General features: G+C 34.0%; 1 protein-coding gene across 6 annotated transcripts in view; it reads left to right on the top strand.

Moving 5' to 3' along the window:
- LOC145254652 (inositol 1,4,5-trisphosphate-gated calcium channel ITPR3-like) overlaps positions 1–27040 on the top strand; it is a 1190449-nt gene that overhangs the window by 150823 nt on the left and 1012586 nt on the right. For all 6 annotated transcript variants that reach the window (XM_080113294.1, XM_080113292.1, XM_080113293.1 and 3 more), the window contains exon 2: positions 11037–11145. In XM_080113294.1, coding sequence (XP_079969420.1) covers positions 11051–11145 — 95 coding nt within the window. In that variant the 5' untranslated portion in view covers positions 11037–11050. The remainder of the gene's footprint in view (positions 1–11036; positions 11146–27040) is intronic.

Genomic DNA, 27040 nt, shown 5'->3' with positions numbered 1-27040 from the left:
TGGGTAAAATTTTCAAGAGCAGAACTTCTTTGCAAAGACTTCTAGTCTGTGGAACACATTACTTGAGATTGTTTTTCTATAGATTACAACAGTTTCCCACCTAATGGTTACAAATACGTTTCATTAACACATATATATGTGTGTGTGTGTATATATATATATATATATATATATATATATATATATATATATATATATATATATATATATGGACGCTCGGCGTTACTAGTCGTATAATACTCGTAAACATGATATTTTAATTTATGCAGATTGTGTATGTATTATTCTAGAATCAATCTTCTATTGATTATTATATATTATGAGGAATAATTTGCTTAATTGAGTTTTTGCAAAAGAATAAAAAATAAAAATAAATAATATTGATAATGTCGTTAATCAAATTCCGTCTCTGTTTATTTATATTATCACGTCAGCTAATATTATGGCTTGACGATAAATGCCCTGGAAAAGTCACTTTTGATTATTGTTTAGTTTTAAAATATGACACCGAAGAAATGATTTGCGGATATTTTAAATGGTACTTCTTTTATCGTAAATTTAACTCATTAATAAGAAAAAATAGTGAGGTATACCTGGACTGTAACAGGGGATCATTTGATCTCTACTCGAATGCTCTACCACTGAGCTATATCTCCAGATGACAATATATTTGCTTTTTTAAGAAGAAACAATTTGCTAAGATTTTATTATTCACCTGACCGATGTAATTTTTCCCCTGTAAAATTGTTCTTTTTTATTTTTAAGAGAGAAAAGACTATTTGAAGATCGAATTTTTTTGAGTTTCGATACTTTATGATCTAACTTTATGGATCTAACTTTATGATTCAATTTGAGCCCCAAACAATAAATGTTAAGGGGTCATAATTGTGGTCAAATTAAAAAAAAAATTGACCTCTGCGATCTTTACCAAATTACTCAGCCAATTTTTGGTCTAAACATTTGAAATTTGGCTTCCAATGGGCCAAAGTTCAAAAGAGTTTTCTTTTGCAGTCTCTAGCTAACTATTCAGCCAATTTTGGGCCTAAACATTTGAAATTTTACACGAAGGATATTCAGACATGCAGCAAGCTTTTTAATCAGTTTTCGGGTGCAAATTTGGCTGCCAAGAGGTCAAAGTTTGCAGAGTTGACCTTTGCAGACTCTACCAAAATCCTCCGACAATTTTGTGTCTAATCACTTGGAATTTTAGATGCAGGTTACTTGGACATGGGCCAAACATTTTAATTTAATTTGAGCTCGAAACAATAAATGTTAAGGGGTCAAAATAGGGGTCAAAGTTTAAAGAATTGACGTCGGCGGTCTTTACCAACTTTTCTCTATGGTAGTAAAGGAAGCCTATTATATAGAAAGGCATTACCGTAGATATTCACACATTTTAATATATACATATGCACAGCCGAGCAAAGCCGGGAGGGACTGCTAGTAAATAGATAAAAATGTTTAGGTATTTTTATATATTTTTATTATAAGAGGTGGAAAAATAAACATAAAATATATTTGAAAATTGTATCAATTTTGTGCTTCCATACCTCAGTTTAGAGACGCGGGTGCCAGCTTCGGGTGTGTTTGAAAGTTAGGCTCGCCCTTTATGCACAATTACCCAAGATTATTCAATGGAAATTATTGATGGAGCAAATAGATTTCCATGTTCATTGTCATTAAAGTTTAATTATAATGAAAGATCTCACTGTACAGTAGACGACGAGATTAAAGGTTAACAGAATATACCTTTTTATTTTTAGAAGTGCTGCAATCAAATATGCCAGTTGTTAATATTCACAGAAATGGCTGCACTGGCATTTTTATAGTTCTCATCCTGGGCTTGTGAGTTGAATTTGATTTGGTTTGGTTATGCAAAGTAACATAAGCCCCTATCAGTTTATTTAATGTTGAATTTGGTTATTTTTTGTAAAACGGTTTCTCAAATATTTATTTATAGTTTTTGTTTTGGTTGTTTCGTAGAAGACAATTATTTTTGTTTTTAGCTTTGCATAACATTTTTTGTGAAAGAGAGAGAAAAACCTTCATCAATGCTTAGTGCGTTTTAAGTAAGGAAGCCGGTATCTTCAGACAGTTGGTCTATTAGCACAAGAAATATGCTGAAAGGGTGTAGAACACAACTTCCGATTTGTATGACTCGAACTTACACTGGTAATATGGTAAACCATTTGCGTAGGTGCCGCAAGAACTAGCCTAATATATTGTATTCGTACGCCAAGACATTTAATTGTTTCTTGTGAGCCAGTTGCGCAATGGTGCTTGTCTATTTATGCTGACAAAAAAATAGTACATCTAAATGTGTGTCTGCTACAACATAAAATGATTCAACAATTGGTGCGGTAAAAAAAACAACAACTTTTAACCAACCGACTAAACAATAAACATTTGTCGTAGTATTTACTTGCCCACTCGTGCACACTCAAACGGAAAATGTAAAAGAGTCTCTTGAAAAGTGTCGATACAGATCGATCTAATCGGAGAAATAAACATTTCGTCTTCTATACGTAATCGATTTTGTTTATCGAATTTACTAAAGCGGATAAATGTGAGAGTTTTAATCTCCCTGATAAGTTTAATTGTGACTCGGTGTGGCGACAGTGGTGATGTCGTGGTGCAAAAAAGACGGAATCTGGGCGAGTAAAAATCTACATTTAAAGTTGATAATATGCAGCTGTATTTTCCTGTACAGAAGCCGAGAAGGGTCGAACGTCACAGTGAATGTCTAGATTGAATTCATTCTTCAAATTTGGCGATGACAGAAATAGAAGTCACGTGGTGTGAAAATAGCGCCATCTTTCTGTTTATGTGAAGGTGTTTATAATGTACTTGTCTCAAGTTTTCTTTTTACCGTTTTTATTTTACCGTTTCTATTTTTACCTTTTTTATTTTCATCCTTTTTATTTTCACCATTTTTATTTTTACCGTTTCTATTATTACCGCTTTTTTACCGTTTTAATGTTTACCTTTTTATTTTACCGTTTCTATTTTTACCGTTTTTATTCTTACTTTTCTATTTTTGCCGTTTTTATTTTTATCCTTTTTATTTTCACCATTTTTATTTTTACCATTTCTATTTTTACCGTTTTTATTCTTACTTTTCTATTTTTGCCGTTTTTATTTTTACCGTTTTTATTTTACCGTTTCTATTTTCACCGTTTCTATTTTTACCGTTTCTATTTTTACCGTTTCTATTTTTACCGTTCTATTTTTACCCCACTGTTGGGATTCGTAAATGCCAGAAAGCTTACTTTCTATTTTTACCGTTTCTATTTTTACAGTTTCTTTTTCTTGGTACTTCTTTGTTATTTTCCGCTTCGTTTTACCGTTTTTGTTTTCAATTTTTAATTTTCCTTTTCTCCCTTTAATTTTTTGCTTGTTTTCTTTTCTTTTCCTACCTTTAATTTCACGTTCTTTGTCTTTTATTTGTTTCCCATTTCTTTCTAATTTCCTTTGCTCTCTTTTCCATCTAGTATTTTCCCTCTCCCTTTCAATTATCTCCAATACTTCTTTCTTTGCTTTATTTATTCTTTGTTTCTTGCCATTTTTTCTTTTCTTCCTTTCACTCTCTCTTTCCCTCCTTTATTTTATGTTTTATTCCTTGCACTTCATTTTATTTCCCGCCTTTATTTTTTTCTTCATTCTTTTTTTTTTTTCATGTTCTGTTTTTTTTTTCTGTCATTTCCTTTTCACCTTTTCTTTAACGTGTACATTTCCATATTCCTTGCCGTTAAAATATCATATTACCAAAGGCAATAAAACCTCAAGTGCACGTTTTCTTTTATTTAACGTTGTTTACCATTTTCGTCATTCCAGTATATTTTGCTTGCTCTCAATTTCCTTTAGTGTTCCGATCAACTTAGTATTTATTAACATTTTTCTATTGTAATCATATATTATCATTAACATTCCTATCTGGGTGCGCTTCAAGTAAATCTGTAACCTCATACACATTTACATACGTGTTAACATGTAGGGATCCAACACGTTGTCGCCTCTATCGCAAAGAACATAAGAACGAAAGAAGAAATAAGAAAGAAATCCAGCTCGCTGTTTCAGGTTTTAACAAAAGAACATTTATTTACAGGTACTTTCCGCTTTCTCCGGTCATGTGTGACTTCTCGTATCGGCTGTGCCGTCACCTACGTGTCTATAACGTTGTTCTCGGTCTGCGCGCACGTTTTTCTTTTTATAATCATTTTCGTTCTTTCCTTGCCGTGACGTCACCTCGCACAAGACTCGGTATTTGAATACGTTGTTTATTGCTGCTGCCATACGTGCGTCCGCGCTCTGTTACAAATCTATGTGATACGTCATTTAAAAACTTAAATGACGACAGCAGATACAGTATTCGATTTATATTCCAAATTTATTTTATACTTTGATATTGCGCGAATCTTCAAAATTTGGATTAAAAATGAGGACTTGCTTTTCCTATTTTTAAAAAGCCTTCCAAAGAATGATATCAATACCCTCCTAACAAGAAATTTAAAAAATACATCAAATCTGTTGACAATGCCACTGAAGAAATGGTTGGATCATTCTACCGCTCACGTCTTAATAACTTTTCCTGTATAAGATAAAAATACTAAGATGAAAGAATCTCCAATCTAATAGATCTCACTTTGTCAACTAAGCTCCAAGCCCTGTCACATCGCCGTAATGTTGCATCCCTGTGCCTGTTTTACAAGTATATTAATGGAATATACTCTGATGAACTCGTTGCATTTGCGCCCCCTCGACGTACATATCCCCGACAAACCCGCTTAGCAACAAAATTACCCCCCCTCACTGTTGGGAGTCGTAAATGCCAGAAAGCTTTATTCTCTAATAGTTTCTTTCCTCGAACAGCTAGACTTTTGAATTCCATTCCCGTTCCCTGTTTCCCTTACTGTACTGATATGCAGAATTTAAATGTAATGTAAACCAACATCTTGTTAATCTTCCAAAGGTATGGTTCCAATTGGTAGTCTCTAACATCCAAGTGGTGATACGTCTAGTTTGGGTTGGACGTGAGTAAAAAAAAACAGATAGAGTACTATTGCCGTGTCTATGGAGATGCTGCTCAAAGCACCCTCCTCTGCCTTAACAAAATCTCGTGGGCGATGTCCTCTTGCCAATCTTACTTTATCATTATGATTATGGTGGTGCTCGACTGAGCTTTAATTTATGATCCCTGTAAAACATTCACAAGAAAACTATTCTACCTATAACAACTATCAGCAATTTTCCTTTCTCCCTCTTTATACCTAAAACTAAACGAAACTTCTATGAGCATTCTTTCCTAGACTTATTCATCCTTGGAAAAAATACCACAGGTCTGCCTCTTAGCTGACTACAACACTGCCGTTTTCAAGTCCAATATAAACAAGTTCTTACCGAGTCGTCCTTTTAAATTAAATTCTAATCAATTTCCGCCACTACCGATTATTACGGTGTTGTCTCTCTGACCGGCTGACACGCGACACATTTCATCCTCGAGTGGCCTTCAGGCCTTGATTAGCAGTGACTAATTTGTGAAAAAATACCACAAGAAATATTAATATCGAAAATAGTTATTGGTGGTTGCCAGAATGTTAAAAAAAAGGCAAATATTTATCTAAAGATCTACTAATGGACGTTAAGTTTATAATTGAAACTTTCAGGTGACAATGTTTTTTCATGTTGATCTAAATTTATTAAAAAGGTGAATATCGAAACAGATAAAACAATACTTGATCACAATAAAACATGCGAGCATAAAACTATGGTTAAGCTTAAACATGGAAAAGTAAAAGACTAGTTGTTAAAACTGGAAAAGAAAAGGACAAGATATTCTAATAAAAAATTTAATAAATTTATAACTTAAAATATTGTAGCATTAAGCATTGATGTTATAATTAAGCATTAATGTTATAAATTGAATAAAAAAAATATTCTACATTATATATACATATTCGATTGTAATCCATGACTTTTCCAGACCTCAAATAAATTCACCTATTCTTTGTTTAATTTCAGTCTTATTTTTTGCCCCCATAAACATAACATACATATATGTAATAACAATGTACGGCATTCGTTTGCTTTCAATATAATCCCACCCCAATTTCATTCTTTCATTTTCTCTGTTTCACCTGTTACTTCTCTCTTCGCGAAAGCAGTGAATTAGTAGCAGCAACAGTCGCGAAGGCGACGTGGTTGCTAGGGAAACCAGCCATAAAAAGTGTCTCTCACCTCTTTACATATTTTTACGATTTTGAACACCAGAAAATTTACCAAAACTTTTGTTTTAATGAACGAAAATGAAAAAAAAAAAATTCATAATATAGCTGAGAAGGTGGTCTATAAACAGCAATAATTGTTTGAAATTTAGTCGAAAAATGAATGAGCGGTGAAGCTTTAAAGCAGTTCTAAATTACTAAAACTGCCACTTAACCATATATTGATATAATATGAATGATACCTGGTTATGACAATTACAATTTTACCTAGCTTCTATAACATTAGAGCAACAAAAATAAAAATAAAAATTAAAATATTGAAATTTCGTCATAAAAAATACGCTACTGATTAGTTTCACGAAATATTGAGAAATTACGATGAACGCATTACCTATTGCTTTTATATTCAAATATATGTGGATAAGAATTTAAAATTAGCTTCCTGTGCCTCGACGTTGCCCGAGAAAGATTAATTCAAGGAAATCCATGTCCAACCTGAACGATCCATCGCGAACGTAGACTCCACTATGTAAAGAACCCGTGGCAGGGAACTTAATTAACTATTATGCATATATTTACACTAACAAGGGGGGGGCGGCTTTTCCCGGTCATAAAATACGCTTAAATATTATTTTTTTGTCCAGATTTCGTATATATTCATATAAAGTCGTGATTTTGAAAGTAAAATAAAAAGTATTTGGCTGCCATGAGATAGAAACGAAACCGAAAGCGAAGCGATAACATTCAAAGCTGGTGACGTTACCACTGTACCAATGTGACACGCATATGAACTGATTAAAAATAAATTAAGATGAATGTATAAAATGTATAACAATTTTTTTCAGTTTTGACCCTTTTTTGGCCCCTTAAAACTATTTTGACCGGTTAAAACCTACAAAAGAATGGTTCACAAAAATTCAATCATTTGAGGCCCCTAGCGCTGCTATGCGACTTTTAGTTTCGGGAGGGATAGAGTTTGAAAATATGGAGACAGACAGACAAACATAGTGAGTTTTATAAATTAAAGTAGGAAAAACTACCATGAGTCAGATTATCTAGGCAAGAAAACAACAAAAAAATCTGTTTTTATAGAAAAACGTAATTCGCTTTATGCTTGGGGAGTATGCCATGTACATCTTCTGTTTCAGATTATAAACGAGCAAAATAAATAATATGGTCCCCCGACTGATCCCTTGAATTTTAGGAGAAAAATAAAAATTAGCCCAAAAAATCACCCCTAAAACGCTCTGGGGCCCCAGAATTTTCTCAGGGTCAAATATTACGTTTCCAAATGTATATCTATGTAGTCTTGCTTTTGAGCAATTTCCAGCAAAATCTTAATTTTAATCGGAAAAAAATTCTATGTCTCAAAAAGTGCTATTTTTTTTTACACAGTGATCACCACTTATCAAGGCCCGGAAGCCACTCAGGAATAAGGGTTATTGCAAGTACATTACGTTAGTGTGGAGATTTGATGAAGTGTTTACTTAAGGGGGCGGTTCATTAGGAATTTGTTAACGTTGGACTTGAAGATATCCAAGTTGTAGTCAGGTGGGAAGCGGGCAGACGGAACAGAGTTCCACAGGCGTGCAGTTCTAATAAAGAAGCTTTGTTCATGGAATCCGCGTTTTGATTTAAGCACAGATATAGAGCGGGGGAAAATTTTCACAGTGGATTCAGCTAGACGGGTGTTTTTCGTGAAAGATTGGCGAGGGGGGACCAGAGATTGGAGTTCATACGAGCACCTGCCATGGAAATAACGATAAAACACGGATAGGCTCGCAACGTCTCTTCTGTGGAAGAGAGGTTGCAGGTGTATTTTTGACCATTTTGACCCCTAGAGACTCAACTAGAATTTTACAAAAAATCTGAGAATGTTACATTTCCCTTCTTTTGAAGTTGTGACTTCATGCAAAATTTCAGAAAAATGTGATGAGTAGTTATTGAGAATTTTGGGAGCGGACGAACGGACGAAGGTGAATACTAACGTGCAAATCCGACTAAATCGGAGAACCAAAAAGATCATTTAATCTTAAAAAATAATATGTAATATGTTTTTTTAATCGTGTGTTATGTAAAATTTAAAAAAAAGTCTATACAACATACTCGGAGCTTCAATAAGATTCCAGACTTAATCCATATGTGCACATTTATTAATAGCACACACATGAAACTCTAGTCCCTTTCGAAGTAAACTTCTCCGGCTGCAATGCACTTGCTATACCATTCAAACAATTTCTGGAAAGCCCCATGGAAGTCCTCTTGCATGAGCGAGTCAATGACTCGTCACATCCTCTTTCATAGCCCCATTGTCTCATAAAGACAGTCTATAATAGTTGTCCTTGAGCTTAGGTAATAAACAAAAGTCACAAGAAGCAATGTCTGGACGATAGGGAGAGTGAGGAACTATCTTGATGCTCACGTTGGTCAAATATTCTGTGAGAAGCATAAAGAACCCTTGGAAAAAAAAACTTTCATGCAAGTCTTCCGCATCTTCAGTTCTTCACGATTAATTGTGTGTACAGTTCTTACACTGACATCAAACTTACCTTATTGGCTCTACGAGGGCCCTTATCCATGAACTTCTTTATTTGGTCAATCAACTCTGTTCAGACTTGCTTACTACTCTCGCACCTCTAATCATCCCTCACAGACTCCCTCCTTTCCTTGAATCTCTTATGCCACTCAAAAATTGATGCTAGATTCGTGCATAATGATCCATAAGCAGTTTTATTTTTATTTTATTTTAAGTTTTTAAATAAAATAAATATTAAATAATTTTTTTTAATTGCATATCCTTCTTCTAAAGGGTCCTCACATCCAAATTGGATTTTTAAATTCACTGGCTGTGATAATTGGGCTTTAGTAGGGTGTATTTCAATTCCTGCTGTATCTGTTGATTTGAACCTGAAATCATAAAAATTGGTCAGTCATCTCATATAGCAATAACAAACTGAATTTTCAAAAGTCGACAAACATTTTGAATACCGTATAAAAAGTCGGGAAACTCATTGAAGGCAAGTTTAAAATCCCTTTAAATTCATCAGAGATTCGAACTCGTATATTAATATTGTAAAAACTACTACCTTTTAATATGTTTTCTACCTATTACTTTTTAGTTTACCGATAGCATGTTTCTATTTGCGTACAAACAGAGAAACTCCTAAAATGTTATTTCGTTTTAATAGATTATAGAATTCATAGTGTATAATACTTCGAAATTTGTGCTGCCAAGCGAAGACTTAATTTACGCATTTAAAGAACACACTCAAAAGACAAATATCATTAATGTTTAAAACAGTTATTGATGGTTGCAAGAGTGTTCTCAAATATGTAAAATGTAAAATATGTAAATGAATCACCACGGTGTATTCAATAAAAGCTAACATTCTACATTTCATAAAGTATATTGAGTTCGACATGAGGTTACTCGAGAACGACATGAGCTGTCTCGGTTCCGACATGAAATTTCCCCAAGTCCAACATGAGATTTTCCGAGTCCGACATGAAATTTCCCCGAATTCAACATGAAATTTCCCCGTATCTACATAAAATTTCCCTGAATCCGACATGTAATTTCCTTGAATCCGACATGAAATTTCCCTGAATCCGACATGAAATTTCCCCGAATCCGACATGAAATTTCCCCGAATCTACATGAAATTTCCCTGAATTCGTTATGAAATTTCCTCGAATCCGACATGTAATTTCCCTGAATCCGACATGAAATTTCCCCGAATCCAACATGAAATTTCCCCGAATCCGACATGAAATTTCCCTGAATTCGCTATAAAATTTCCCTGAATCCAACATGAAATTTTCTCTGAATCCGACATGAAATTTCCCTGAATCCGACATGAAATTTCCCCGAATCGACATGAAATTTCCCCGAATCTACATGAAATTTCCCTGAATTCGTTATGAAATTTCCCCGAATCCGACATGAAATTTCCCCGAATCTACATGAAATTTCCCTGAATTCGTTATGAAATTTCCTCGAATCCGACATGTAATTTCCCTGAATCCGACATGAAATTTCCCCGAATCCAACATGAAATTTCCCCGAATCCGACATGAAATTTCCCTGAATTCGCTATAAAATTTCCCTGAATCCAACATGAAATTTTCTCTGAATCCGACATGAAATTTCCCTGAATCCGACATGAAATTTCCCCGAATCGACATGAAATTTCCCCGAATCTACATGAAATTTCCCTGAATTCGTTATGAAATTTCCTCGAATCCGACATGTAATTTCCCTGAATCCGACATGAAATTTCCCCGAATCCAACATGAAATTTCCCTGAATTCGCTATAAAATTTCCCTGAATCCAACATAAAATTTTCTCTGAATCCGACATGAAATTTCCCTGAATCCGACATGAAATTTCCCCGTATCTAACATGAAATTTCCCCGAATCCAACATGAAATTTCCCCGAATCCAACATGAAATTTCTCCGAGCCCGACATGATGTTTCTCCAAGTCCGACATGAGATTTTCCGTGTCCGACGATGTGCACCTAAAGAAGGTCGGAGGCTACAGCTACCGAAATGTAAGAATAACATCGAAAATGAGAAAAGTCGTTTGAATAATTTAAATAATACAAATTATTAACCCTCATCTCAAAAATTCCTAAAACATTGATCCGAATTTCTTTAGAAAACACAATTATAAAACGTGCTGTACTTACTGACAGCAGACATTTCCATGTAAAGATCGGTAACCGAAAAGCGATGGAGGTTCCGAATCTTTAACCGACCCATCACCTTGTATCTTTTCACTGTACTTAATTTTACTTACTTTTTCCTTTCAGACAATTTCGTCGCCATGAATAACGGTGCAGGCGAATATTTGTGCGTGGGGGATCACATCTGTCTCTACTCAGTAGAGACTGAGGGATACGCCTACAGCTATCAAACAAGGTAAGTCTTTTATGTATACGATATAATCATAATTTTTATTTATTATTCATACATAAAAAATGAAAATAAAATAAACATTTAACAAGAAACTGCAGCACTTTTCTTTCGTCTGCATGCCTCCTGTAGTTCCACGTAGTCGCCCGTTCGACAACGTCACCGACACCAACGATGTTTCCGTGGTTCCCTCGTTTTTCATCTTCTCTTCAGACTGTGTGGTTTTCTTTTACATTGGTGGCTGTGGATGGGGCGCACATGGGTTCACAAGTCAAAAAAACAAAAACAAAAACAAACAAACAAAAAAACACACACACACACACACAAAACAAAAAAAACAACAACAAAAAAACAAAACAAAACAAACTCCTACAGATTTTGCAAATATCACTTGTACTCTAAATGTGTCTACGTGACACTCTCGGCCCTCCAAACACTAAGGTTCACATCTATATCAACGTTCGAGGCTATTTCCGTCAGTAGGTTGATCAATTCATTTCCCCATCTCCCCCGAGCCACAAACTTCCTTCGACTGTGTCCAACTCGATACTCTCTCCAACTGACCTTAACTGTCGTAAATTTTAACGACACTCATAAAATCAACCTATGAAATATATTGACCTAATTTATACAATCATCTTCACACCTTGATCAATAATCCCACCTAATATTCATTTTGTGTTCCTTGGTGAACAACTTCCTAGCCACTGTCTTTTCACCAACCCTATTTCCTATACGTTTGTTTTTAAGATAAACTTATTTCCCTTTTGGTCATACTTTTTTTTTCTTAACACTTGGGGACGCGTCAATAGTATCAAACTTCCTACGCGATTCAAATTCCTCAATCTGAGTAATAGCAGCATTTTCTTTCGTTTCGAATGCCCAAACAATAGGAGCCTCTATATTACCTCATACTATCCTCTATTAGAGCGATTCCTTTACATCTTAGGATGTCGTCATTATGGATGTGGTCGAACAGTTTTATTCCGAGATTCACTGATGCATTTTGTTTACACTACAGCAAATCTTCGATTCGCTTTCTTCATTATCGACAAGGAGAGTAGCTTAATTTAATAAGTTTTTTTTTTTTGCATCCTCATAACTATTGCTTCTCTTATTTTATCCTTTAATCCTCACATTCCATGAGCGATGTATCTAGCAAAGGGGAGATAACTTCTGTTTGTTGGTTCAGAATCTATCCATCCTACACTTATTCTTTTTGCAAGATTTTAACCACTTATTCTTGAATGGCCTTCGAATCTTGATAACCGGTGATTCTATAATAAAACAGAAACAAGACAAATGAAAATACTCAGAGCTGTAAAATGCGGTCTCAAAACAGTCCAGTGGATCCTCACGTTCACACGATCGTTGATCTTACGGTTTCATAAAATACCGGTGGCGCTGCGCTATTTGATGACCTTCGGCCAGGATATTGCTATTATCGCTGAATATCGAGTCGCAATTTTTAAAGTCGTGCATTGGTCGGAGATTGTGTCTCTTGACTGAAATAGTGCTGTGTTCGTTTTTATTTATGGTTAAATGCTCCGTCCTCTTGATACTAAGTGGAACCGCAAATTCTACCAAGACTGGACTTGTTATTGCGGGACAGATTTACTCTTGGTGCCGAAGAGATCATCTGCGTACAAACGTCTCCAAAGCATGGACTAGTGAAGGTCCTTGATAGTAGAGTCCATGAAAATTAAGAATAACCACCAGGGGGCCGCGTTTTGGTATAATCCAATCGCAATTGAAAAGTTCCTAGACATACCAGTGACTCGTTTGTGATTCGTAGAATAGTCTGACACCTTTAATCAGCTTCTTGAAGACACTATGGAGTCGCAACGTGTACTAAATCACATCGTATAACACGCAGTCAAAGGCTTTTTTCAGGTCGAAGAATGTGTAGCGATTTCAATTTCTCAGCATGCTTCTCCGTCAGGAGCCGCTCGGCATGGGTGGCATTTGATTTCTTGCATTTTTTTTTAACAAATCCTCATGAAAATCTCCTATATTCTATGATAAAAAATTCGCTCAAAAGTTAATATAATATTAACTTAAAGCATATAACTGTCATATGCCTAAGAGAGATTTATGCTATAATTAGTCATTTTAAAACGCGTAAAAATAACGATGTAAACAGCTTAGATCACAATATCACATTCCTCAAAAATAAGCGAATGATTATAAAAAATGGCCGAAACAAATGTGCGTTTATTGCTCAGACCATGATCGTCCGCTCGTTGTCTTGACACTACAGCCGGGGTCGAAATCAACAGCGTGGTTTCAATCACTCTTGTAATAAATGGAATTTTCTCTCTGATAAGATTATAACTTGGGGTTTTAAAAACAAGTAATAATGATGCGTGGCATCAGATTTGCCATCAGAACAAAAGTCGCTCTCAAGAGAATGCAAAAACATCTAGTCTTTAGTTGAATCGAATCAAACCATGTCCTGCGACGAGCATTGCCTACAGTCGACTTGCTGGCTAGGCTCAAGCGCTCAAGTCTTTTCCCTCTGTATTTTTCTCTCTCGGAAGATACGTAAAAATAGCAGACTTTTTTGGATCACCAAAAGGTCACTTGAGATTCGTCGGTTGTTTAATCATTAAACATAAAAAAATCTGATTGACCAGAAGGTTTCTCAGCTTAAATTGTCATGACTTTTGAGTGATCATGAGTAACCCGCCATCTTAAGATGGAATCTCGTTTTTAAGAGAATGCGTTTGAAAAGGCTAATGAATTTGATGTAAATTATTTAATAAAAACATTCTTATATACTAAGATTTCCTATAGTCCTTTCTATAACTTTAATGCCAAATGTAATACCTATTGTAATATTTTGCATCTGTCTGTTTCTTGAACAGGTATTAAATATTGAACGGAGAGCTTCTCTACTATATAACTTAGATGAGAATAACAGCAAATGAAAACTAGCCGCGATTAACCGAGGTAAACTTGATGGAGTCAATTTGATGATTGCTTGAAAATATCTAATAAAAAGCAACAGAAAAAGTATGTGATGCATACAAAAGTGAAAATGATATGGGCTGATAAGAATAATGAATTAGCAATATCAATCTCTGTCTGTCTTATCTCTTATTAACGGTCGGTGATTTGGAACAAAGATCAGATTAAATAAATGACTGCTGCATTCTATCGGGTTTAGTCGATCTAGTTCTTTTGAAAGTATTGGTTTCGCTAAAATGTTAATTCGCTTTTGGAGGAACCAAAACATCAAGTTTAGAAACATACCTGAGTTTGCGTAATTCATTTTTTCGCGCTCAATTTCGAAATATTGGGAGTATATGATATTTGTCTGGTTGTCTAACGACAATCTTGTTTAAATACGGCTTTCACTTGGTTACTGTTGATTATATTTGGTCATCCAACGAGATGAGCATCTCTTACTGAAAAGTTTCCTTTTTAGGATGAAGCAAACCATTCCTGGCACGTTCATTCTGAAACAACATCTTCCACTACACTTGGCATATTTTATGCAGATTTCTGGTGTTTTATTATTTTTTTTATTTCTGATGTAAGAACAAAAATCGGATATAGCTGGTGCTCCATTTGATCTTCGATTTCAAGATTTGAAACACAAGCAAATATTTAAAAATTCTTTTGGTTGAAGGCTTATTACACATTGACGTCAATATACTCGTTATAAAAAGTACAGTAATAGAAGAATTGGTAAAAAAAAACTATCTATAACAAGCCGAAAAATCATATAAAAAATCGAACGGTTTTAATAAGCCGAAAAATCACAGCAATCGAACGATTTTTAATAGGCCGAAAAATCATTAATATGGTTTTTCAGCCTATTTAAAAGCGTTCAATTATTAATGTTTTAATAATCGAACGATTTTAATAGGCCGAAAATCATATTAAAAATCGAACGAGTTTTAATAGGCTGAAAAATTATATTAATATTCGGACGCATTATAATAGCCCGAAAAAGCATATTAAAAATGTAAAGAATTTTGATAGACCGAAAATCATATAAAAATGAAACGATTTTAAATAGGCCTCAAAATCATAATAATGAAACGATTTTTAATAGGCCTCAAAATCATAATAATGAAACGATTTTTAATAGGCCTCAAAATCATAATAATGAAACGATTTTTAATAGGCCTCAAAATCATAATAATTAAACGATTTTTAATAGGCCTCAAAATCATAATAATGAAACGATTTTTAATAGGCCTCAAAATCATAATAATGAAACGATTTTTAATAGGCCTCCAAATCATAAAAATGAAACGATTTTAAATAGGCCTCAAAATCATAATAATGAAACGATTTTTAATAGGCCTCAAAATCATAATAATGAAACGATTTTTAATAGGCCTCAAAATCATAATAATTAAACGATTTTTAATAGGCCTCAAAATCATAATAATGAAACGATTTTTAATAGGCCTCAAAATCATAATAATTAAACGATTTTTAATAGGCCGAAAATAGAACGATTGTTAATAGGGCAAAAAATCAGGTTACAAATCCAAGGATTTTTTATATGCATCAAAATCATATAAATAATTAAAGGATTTTTAATAGGCCGAGAAATCATATTAAAAATCGAAGATTTTGTCCAGCACAATACTTTAACTATCGTCTGTTTTTAGCATCGTCTAATTTACATGTGTGTATATAACAAACACGTGTGTAACTTAGATGACAAAATATATTTACTTTTATCCATATAATAATGAATAAAAATATTTCATCTATTGTTATTATATATATATTATATATTATATTGCTATTATATATATTATATTATTATATATATATATATTATATTACTATCATTTTTATATATTATATTACTATTATATATATATAATATTAGTTGAAATTTGTTTTCTTTCTGATTTTAAATCTGTACTATTACTATTTCCAATCCTCAATGCACTTAAAAGATTATTGTAGTATCAGTTCTGCTGTCATGAAATTGCCATCACAACCATTACCTTTTCTTGGGTGAGACGCAGTGCAGTATGGTTGTAGAAGAAACCCATTTTTCACAAAGGAAAATTAATGACAATCTATTCTAACATATATTGACTGAAATGCAGGAGTTAAAGTATACTATTATAAAACGATCTTTAGTCAGTCGACAAGATGACATATGAAAATTGAATAAACTTTTCGGTCAATTTAATATAAACAAAACGACAATTTTCCAGTTTGAGAGGATCATTTAAAACCATAAAATGAGCGATCATAATATAAATAACTATTGAGACCTTGAGGGCTTCTGTAATGTTTATGGAAACTTGATTGGTCCGTGTGTATAACAAAAGTCGAGAGTGCTACATAAAGATGTGTTTTCGAAAATGCCCCAACAATTGTAATGCGGAATTTACTTTGTCAGAAATTTATGAAAAAGTCAAAAATCGATGCGCCCATAATCCAAACTTCCGCCATATTTTATTTTTGGCCCACATCGCTATAAACGTGTTCAGAATATTAATCGGTTTAATCTCAAATCCTGGCGAGTTTATGACAAGTAATCCATGGAAAATAAGGTTTATCCAAGAAGAAAAGAAAACGACTGAAAAAAAAAATGAAAAGAAAAAAAACGACTACAAAAAAATAGAACGTTACTTTTACGTTAATATAAAACCAGCTAAAAAACTAATTTTCATTTAATTCATAAAAGTAAAAACAAATCGATGTGGTCTCTATTCCAAAATACTACCATATTTTATTTCTTAGTATTGATCGCTAGAAACATGTCTGGAATATAAATCATTTAATCTTGAAACTTAATGGAGCTTCCGAAAATTATCACTTGACAATGTGATGGAGTGTAATCGAACTATTCTACACTATCGATATTGGATCTGACCAACTGTGCTCATTTTCACACTGGAAAAGGGATCATGTTTCTTCAATTATATTTCACTTTTTATTTATACCGATCCTATAATTTATGAAGCCCGATTTAATTACAAAGCATATACAAATAAATGACAAACGTCAGTATTCCAAATTTTAAGATGTTTCCCATCTTACTGTTTATTTTTTAAGTACTTTGACATGCACAATTCTTGACAGCACCTGTTTCCTAGCATAACATCATTCCTGTGATTATTATGTAAATTTTGGAATTTATTTCGCCATTAACGATCATCAAAAGAAGAAGCGCTTATCAATGGTAAAAGAAAATGAAAGCATGATTACAAAATCCGAAAATTGTGAAAGAACTTGCAACGGATTTTGTAATCTGATATGCTTTTATTTTCTTTTAACGTTTGTAATTGCTTTTTTCTGATGAGTTAAGCGCGAAATAAATCAACAATTGACATAATAGTTTCAAGAGTGATTTTGCGCTGAGAGACGAGTGTTGTCAAGAATTGTGCATGTACAAAAATTATATCTTGCTCTACCTCGGTATTGAGCACTTACACAAACCTCGTCAAAACTTCATTGGCTGCTTCACCTCTGGAAAATTTTAACCTGAAATTATATATATATATATATATATATATATATATATATATATATATATATATATATATATATATTCCCGATATATATGTATATATATATATATAAATCTATATTCCCGATTCCGATACAAATTTCCATATCCTCAAAAGTTTCGATTTTTCCAATTCGTGATTCCAGATTTTTATTTCTCGGTTTGCATATTGCAGAGGTCGGTTGCCTTCCGGAAAATTTCATTACAAAAAAATATTTTTTGTTTTCTTTTCTGGTAGGTAATTGGTGTGGTTCCTAGATAAAAAAAAATAATTAAAAAAGGAAAAAAAGGAAAAAAGTAGATGTGGTTTTCGTTTTATTATTTTTATTGAAACTGAGGAATATTTGAACATATATTTTGCACGATTAAAATATATCATACGAAAAAACTTAACACACACACACACACACACGCACAAACATTGGACCAGCTTTAGTATAATAATTATATAGAACTGATATCGACATTTAAAATAAGAATTGTCCATTTAATTTGCTCTTTGCGAGATGCGTTTTTAAGAGAAACTATTGACTCGGGTTCACCAACAAAACCTCAGATGAATTAAATTTGACCAGAGGATCATAAAAACCTCTGATGCTGTTGAGAATTCTGTTACCATTCCCTGAATCTACAGGGTACACGTGTAACAGTTACGGACTTCAACAACCCCCAACAACAACCATACACCCTGCTTTCACCCCCAATTCTAAATAGGAACGCTATGAATTTGTGGAATGTGAATTCCGTGTATAACCGGCTTTCTCTTTAACTATAGAATTCCCCTTTTCGATTGAATGTTACCACTAGAGTAAGAATTGGTAGGAGTGAGCAAATAGTCTAAACGTTAACACAATATATTATATTATCTTATAATGTTATATTATCTTATAATCGACGTTTATAATATTATTATTTTTTTTTTAAATTACATTTTCACACCAAACAAGGCACATTGCCACTTTGGTGTAAGGGCTACTATCAGGGGCAGCAATTACTGGGGCACTATATTGAGATTTAAGCAGCAAGATGTCGGTTCACGTTACACTTGAACTTCTGCATGTCAGTACAGTTAGGGAAGCAGGATCCTGGAATGGAATTCCAGAGTCTAGCGGTTCTGGGGAAGAAACTACTGGAGTAGAAAGATCTTTTACATCTAGGGATCTCTACTGTGTGGGGGTGAGATTTAGCTGCCTATCGGGTTTGTCGAGGGTGTCTACGTCGTGGGGGCACAAGTGTCTGCAGTTCGTCAGAGCATTCACCATTAAAATACTTGTAGAATAGGCAGAGGAATGCAACGTTTCGTCGATGGGACAGAGGCTGAAGCTTAGATGCCAGTTCAGGGCCTATCAGATTGACGACTCTCTTTTGAATCTTGTCTAGGAGCGAGAGACTTGTAGCAGATGCACCAGCCCAAATGTGACAACAATACTCCATATATGGGCGAATGGTGACCTTATAGAGGTACAGCATATTTTCAGGTATCAGTAGTTTTCTAGCACGGTAGAGAGAGCCTACCTTTTTCGCAGCGGCCCTTGCAATGTTTTCAATGTAATTGTTCCAACTCATGTTTCCTGTGAACGTTAGGCCAAACAGTTTGAAAGATGTACTCTCAGACAGGGAGTCACTGGCCATTCCTATTGGTGGCAGAGAAGGTTTCTTGTAATTATTAAAGGAAACCAGTTTAGTCTTGGCAGCATTGAATGTGACCATCCATTTTTGTCCCCATTCCACTACAGATTGGAGGTCATCCTCTAGTGTTTTTGCCATTTCTTTAGCTATGTGCTCATTTGTTTTCCTGTCATGCCTGTTATAGAGTGTAGTGTCATCAGCATATATACCCATCTCAGAGGCAGTTTTGTCGGGGAGGTCATTAATAAATATTAGAAACAACAGAGGCCTAAGGATAGACCCCTGAGGCACTCCCGCATTTATATCACACTGTTTAGATGTACGACTGTCGAGGACAACCTAGATTTATCTAATCTTATCTTATCTAAGAAGGATTTAATTATGTTAAGCACTCTACCAGTGATTCCGTATGATCTGATTTTCCTGAGGAGACCCTCATACCATACCCTGTCAAAAGCCTTACATATAACTAGAGCTACAGCTCTGCCCTCCCCCGCTTTGACCAGTGAATGGCATATACGTTCAGAGATTACAGTTAGGATGTCTGCTGTGGAACGGGCTTGCCTAAATCCATATTGTTTGTCAGTTAGAAGTTTAGCATCTGTAAGGTGCCGGACTAGAGCATGGTTAATTATAGTCTCAAATATTTTGGCGAAAAGTGGGAGGAGGCTAATGGGGCGATAATTTACTGGGTCAGTTCTTTCGCCAGAATTATTGAATACTGGTACCACAGAAGCAGTTTTCCAACAGCCCGGGAAACATGATTCATTAAAGCATTTGTTATAAAGTTTGGAGAGAACTGTACCTACTTCGGCTGAGCACTTTTTTAATAGCACAGCTGGGATGAGATCAGATTCACATGCTTTTGAAGTGTCAATATATTTTTATGATAGCGTGTACCTGAGCAGGGGTGATTTTTAGATCGTCTAGCGTGGCGTCTGTCCGCAAAGGAAAGTCAGTCAGGGGGTTGTTGGAAGGGTCCAGTGTGGAGTTCGAGGCAAACCGACTGGCAAGCATATTAGCCTTGTCGGTTGCTGACCAAACAACCTCGTGATATCATATAATCTTATAATATTAAATATATGTTCATAATATTATATGACCTTGAAATATTATACATTTATAATATTATATGATCTTAAAATATCATATACTAATAATATATTATTCTTATCTATATCTATATATAAAAGTGAACGTGTCTGTGTGTGTCTCCGTGTGTGTTCATTTCCCTACGCAATAACTCTGTCAATTTTTAGTCTACAGACTCGAAATTTGATAGACAGGGTACTGAGATTTGGGGAAAAGGTGCCAAAGTTTTAAAAATTGACCGCTTTTTTTTTTTTTGCTCAACATACGCCTCAAGCACCCGGGCAACGCGGGGCTGAAATTCTAGTATCGTATAATCTTATAATATTAAATATATGATCATATATAATATAGATTTATAATATTATATGATCTTAAAATATTATATACTAATAATATATTATGCTTATAATATTATACGCTTATAAAGATGTAATCTCAAAAATATTATATACTTCTAATCTTTACTCTTATAATATTTTTTGTATTGATATTCACATGAAACACTCTTTTTTCTATTTGTTTAAAAGAAAATACAACTCGTGGAATTGCATTCGCCCGCAAAAAATCTTGCTAATTTGCATATTCTTTTTAACATTCAATTGAATTAATTCCCTATTGTTTTTTTTTCGATTTTCTTGTTTTAGTTAACTATTACGTGTAATCATATTCATGCAGATATTCTACATGAGTTATACTTGCTTAATATTTGCATAAAGAAGTCATAGTAAACACAAACTGGCCGACTGTCAACACGACGGTTCTAGGTTCAATACTTGGCTTGGGAGAGATGCTAGTCTAGCGGCACTGATGAGTTGTGATACAACGAAACAGGACTGTATGTCGGTGGCTACAAATATATATATATATATATATATATATATATATATATATATATACATATATATTTGTTTACAAAATTTTGCCTACCAAGCTCCGCCCTCAGGTTTTTGGTCTACAGACATGAAACTTAATATACAGGGTATTTGACCCCATGCAAAACTTTATATTTGGGGTTTAGCCGAGTAAAATCGGTGCAAAAGTGTGAAATGGAATTTAAAAGGTGAAGGTCGCACGACGGCATTACGAATATGCATGCGTAACGTAGTAGCCATGGTTCATGTTTTGATTTTTAACCTTGCAGCAAACATGTCTTCATAGCTAAGGCATTAACGTCAAAGACAAAAGTAAATCGTAAGCCAAACGTTTTGGTTTCGATTCTCGGTGGTGGTGCACTAGTCATCTTTTAAAAACTTTTTAAATCATTACTATATATTGAGCCCAATATAATATAATAATAAATACGAAATCTGCATAAATCCAGAATATCATATTTAAGTGTATTTTACGACCGGGCAACGCCAGGAGACCTGCTAGTATTATATATATATATATATATATATATATATATATATATATATATATACATGTGTTTGTGTGTATGTGTGTGTGTGTATATAATGTAAAATGAAAGATTAGGAATAAAATTTATATACAAATTTATTATATCATAAAAACAGTAAGGAAACGTTAAGGGAGAAATTAAGAAAAAACCTTCTGTAGGCCATGACATTTCGAAGGTAAATACTTCCCATCAAATGAGGACAAAGATCAGAATAGTACAAAATTCAAACATGGAAAAAACTGTCTTAATGACATTTAGATATAAAATGAGAATGAAAGAACAGAATAATATGGTGAATAGCAATTAAAAGTATATTATGTGTTTATGCATGAGTATCTATCCTTATACGTGTACATATGTATATACATGCATATATGAATAGATGGGTTTATGTATGTTTATATATGTATGTATATTTATATATATATATGTGTGCATATATGTATATATGTATGTCTACACACACACACATATAGATACATATATATATATATATATATATATATATATATATATATATATATATACACACACATTTTCCCATTCCCTCTGCTTCACTGTTTTTTTTAACTTTTAGCAAGTACTCTCCATAGCTCACTTGCAGTTTCATTAAATACTTTATAAGCATAATCTGATTCAGCATTTTGCTAATTCCCCCACTGTGATGAGGAGGACAGTATTTCTTTTGAAACTCCGCGGATTAAGGACAATCGACTTCATTTGTACTTCCTTTTTGGAAATTAAAAGTGTTTTTAACATGTTTTGTTAACTCTTTGCTTATATATATATATATATATATATATATATATATATATATATATATATATATATATATATATATATATATATATGCCAAAACAATTCCTTTAATTATCGTTTTTATTTGATTTTATTTCAAACGAATTCTTCCCCTGCTGGTAGTTATAATAAAATAATAAATATTTATTGATTTTAAAGAACCAGTAAACCTAAAAACTACAGATCATCCGACAATTTCCTTTTTACGCTTGAGAAATTATCCGCACATTAAACATGGGTTTTATGATGATCGACAAAAATAACAACTTTATAGTAAAACTAGCATGGGTTCCCGGCGTTGCCCGGGTATTTTGAGGTGTATGTTGAGCAAAAAAAAAAAAAGCGGTCAATTTTTTAAACTTTGACGCCTATTATGCCCCCTTAAAATTTATTGTTTAAGTGTGTAGACCCGAAATTGTCGGGGGTGTTTGGTAGAGTTCTCAAAGGTCAAATCGTTGAACTTTGACCCCTTAACGGACAAATTTCTGGCCGAAAACCGATCACATAGATTTTCCCAAACCTCAGTACCCTGTATATCAAATTTCGAGTCTGTAGACTAAAAATTGGCAGAGTTATTGCGTAGGGAAACGTACACAGACACACAAACAGACAAACAGACAGACAGACAGATACACACACAGACACGTTCACTTTTATAGATATATAGACTAGTATGGGTGCTCGGCGTAGCCCGGGTGTTTGGAGGTGTTTGCTGAGCAAAAAAATACGGTAATTTGTTTAAACTTTGACCCCTATTATGACCCATTAATATTTATTGTTTTGAGCTCAAATCAAGTTATTCAGTTAGATCCATATCTACGGAATCTATTTCTAAAATTCCAAGTGTTTAAACCTGAAATTGTCGGAGGAGTTTGGTAGAGTTCTCAAAGGTCAAATCGTAGCCTCTTAACAGCCAAATTTCTAACCGAAAACCGATCACATAGATTTTCACAATCTCAGTACCCTGTATATCAAATGTCGAGTCTGTAGACTAAAAACTGACAGAGTTATTGCATAGGGAAATCTACACCGACGGACAGACAGCAGACAGACAGAAACACAGACAGGCAGACACGTTCACTTTTATAGATATGCTAGCATGGATACCGGGCGTTGCCCGAGTGTTTGGAGGTGTATGCTGAGCAAAAAAATAAGGAAAGAAAGAAAAACGGTCTATTTTTTAAAAAAAACTTTGACCTCTATTATGACCCCTTAACCTTTATTGTTTTGGGCTCACATCAAGTTATTGAGTTAGATCCATGTCCAAGGAACCTATATCTAAAATTTTTAGTGTTTAGACACAAAATTATCGGAGGAGTTTGGTAGAGTTCTCAAAGGTCAAATCGTTGAACTTTGACCCCTTAATATACAAATTTCTGGCCGAAAACCGATCATATAGATTTTCCCAAATCTCAGTACCCTGCATATCAAATTTCGAACATACATACATACACACAGACACGTTCACTTTCGAACATACATACATACACATAGACACGTTCAGTTTTATGAATATACTAACATGGGTGCCCGGCGTTGTTGAGCAAAAAAACAAAAAACAAAAACAAAAGCGGTCAATTTTTTAAAACTTTGACCCCTATTATGATCCTTTAAAATGTATTGTTTTGGGCTCAAATCATGTTATTAAGTTAGATTCATGTTCAACGAACCTATATCTAAAATTTCAAGTGTGTAGACCCAAAATTTCAAGTGTGTAGACCCAAAACTTTTCTATATATCTATAAAAGTGAACGTGTGTGTCTGTGCGTCTGTGTACATTTCCCTACGCAATAACTATGTCAGTTTTCAGTCTACAGACTCGAAATTTGATATACAGGGTACTGAGATTTGGGAAAATCTATGTGATCCGGTTTTCGGCCTGAAATTTGGCGATTAAGGGGTCAAAGTTCAACTATTTGACCTTTGAGAACTCTACCAAACTCCTCCTACAATTTTGGGTCTACACACTTGAAATTTTAGATATAGGTTCCTTGGACATGGATCTAACTTAATAACTTTATTTGAGCCCAAAACAATAAATTTTAAAGGGTCATAATATGGGTCAAATTTTAAAAAAAAACATTTACCTCTGCGGTCTCTTCCAAATTACTCAGACAATTTCTGGTCTTAATATTTGAAATTTTACATAAAGAGTATTCAGCGATAGGGCAAGCTTTTTCATCAGTTTGGGTCGAAAATTTTTAGTTACCAATATATAAATGTATTATGTATATCTATTTGCATGTTTGCCTTGAACTTTCAATAGAGGCGACGGATTTTACCAAGATCAGTATCGTTTTAACGTTCGACCTTTCATACGATAAATATCGAAAAATTGGCTTAAAACATTAATATCTTCCCCTTCAATTAGGCACTTTTCTACAGGACTGGTCACTTTTTTCGCCGATATTTTTGAAAGTTATCTTCTCCTTTAGATTGTCTAGCCTTAATTTAAAAAAATGTCGCTTCCGGTTTGGCGATGGTCGTAACAGCATCAACTTTAGGTTTTACCCCGTTCTTTTCCTCCTTTGCGGTACTGGTTTGAGCCTGCCTTCCTACTACCACTTTTTTTTTTTTTTTGCTCAACATACACATTCAAACACCCGGGCAACGCCGGGCTGAAATGCTGGTATAGATATATAGATAGATTAATAGAATTTGTAGAACAGAATCTGTAATTGTATCGGGATCGCGGAAATATTGAACTCGTCCCATCACTAATATATAATCTGTCCTTCATACTTGATATGCATCTACCACCGAATCGATAGATATAATAGCTAAAAAATGTCTGATGTTTTACAGAGCGAATAGCAATAAAAAACGTAAAAATTAAAAAGATAAGCACCTTAACTCCCACTCTCTACCTGAACACAAAAAAAATTATAAATACATATAGCGTTTAAAAATATCGAGATAAAAGATACGCCAACTACTGGTTTGCCAGCCAGAATAGAAAACAAAACCTAAATGAATAGATCCATTGAAATGCTTCTTTTTTTTTTCGCACAGTCAGTTTCTCATAAAAAAACATGGCGTCAGTTATACAAGTCTCAATTGTTGATTAAAAACCAAATAATGGAGAGAGAGAAAAAAAAGCAATAATCGCATAAATGAACAAAATAAAAACAGAAAATTCCTTCACCGGTGTAATCGTTATTATCAGCAACAATTGAAGATGTTAATTATGATTTTGTTTTCACAACGTTGTTTTCTATGACCCCTTTTTTAATGGCGACCAATAAGCATGAAGAGGAACGATGAACACGAGTCCATTAAAGCATATCTTCTAACTCTTGACTTAAAACTGTCTTCAAGATAAAGTGGTAATTAATATTTACACGCGAAAATATTGCATTCTGTTGGACTCAATTTAACAAGATAAAGTAGGGGTCGATTGAATTTAACCTTGTTTGGAGTTCATAGGAGTTGCAAGCCAGATAACAGTAGGATAACGATAAAACGTACATTCGTACGAATCAGCATAGCATGTAGTGGTGACGATGATTAAGAAATTATCAACACAGACTGACACAGTGTGTGTAAGTTCGAATCTAGTCCGTTCCATATTGTGATTTCCGTTTAGAGATGTTAGCAATTTTGAACTTCTTCTGTAAATACTTCATTTTTTTCCCGAAAAAAATGTTTTAATAAAGAGTTTGGCAAACAAATGCAAACAACAGACTCGTTCGTTCCATAGCACTACTTTAGCCTAGTAATTTTAGCAACTATCATATGTTCCCCCCTGTAAATTACTAATTCTTCCTGGAAATTTAATCCAAGAACGAATCTGAGAAATAAATAAAAAGCAATATAAACCAGTTCCTGCTATAGCTCCATTTTCGTTTAGGGATGTTTGCAGCATATATGTAATCCCACTTGTTAATACCAGATTATTTTTAGAAAAATATGTCTAGAAATTATCTGAGAAATGAATATCTAGACCAGAATTCTTTGCGTATATTGCAAAACTTTAGTTTATAAATGTTGGCAACCTGTACGTGATCCCATGCGTGGGTCCCTACTTTTTTCTAGAAACAAATATTTCTAAAAAGGACCCAGAAAACATGTGTTTACAACAGAATTATAATTCATACACATTTATTAACTTTCTAGCATGGTACGACATTTTGGCCATTTTGATTTCGTTGGTTGCATTTTTTTTTTCTTATTGATTATTTCAGGTAAGTATAAGAAGGAACATCTGAAGGTTAACAATGCCGATGATTGAAAATACTGCTAAGGAACCGATTAGATTCGAACTTCAAACGCCGAGGTCGTCACTCATACACCTCACCACTGGCAACGCCCACCGCAGCAACGGCAACAAAATTGTGGAACAATTTTGCTAGATGCGGCCGTCGGTTGCTTGCTCTCTCACGTTCAATGAGTCACCATATTCCGCATTCTGTTACACTGTCATATAAGCAGTGTCGCCTGAAGAGGTCTCTGGTTACTGGCTGACCGAAACATGTTTATGAATG

The sequence above is a fragment of the Euprymna scolopes genome, chromosome 30 (genome assembly GCF_053919585.1).
Source record: "Euprymna scolopes isolate OS-2025 chromosome 30, ASM5391958v1, whole genome shotgun sequence".
Taxonomy (NCBI): Eukaryota; Metazoa; Mollusca; class Cephalopoda; order Sepiida; family Sepiolidae; genus Euprymna; species Euprymna scolopes.
The sequence above is the reverse complement of the archived record's forward strand: the minus strand, read 5'-3'. Positions and strand labels throughout refer to the sequence as shown.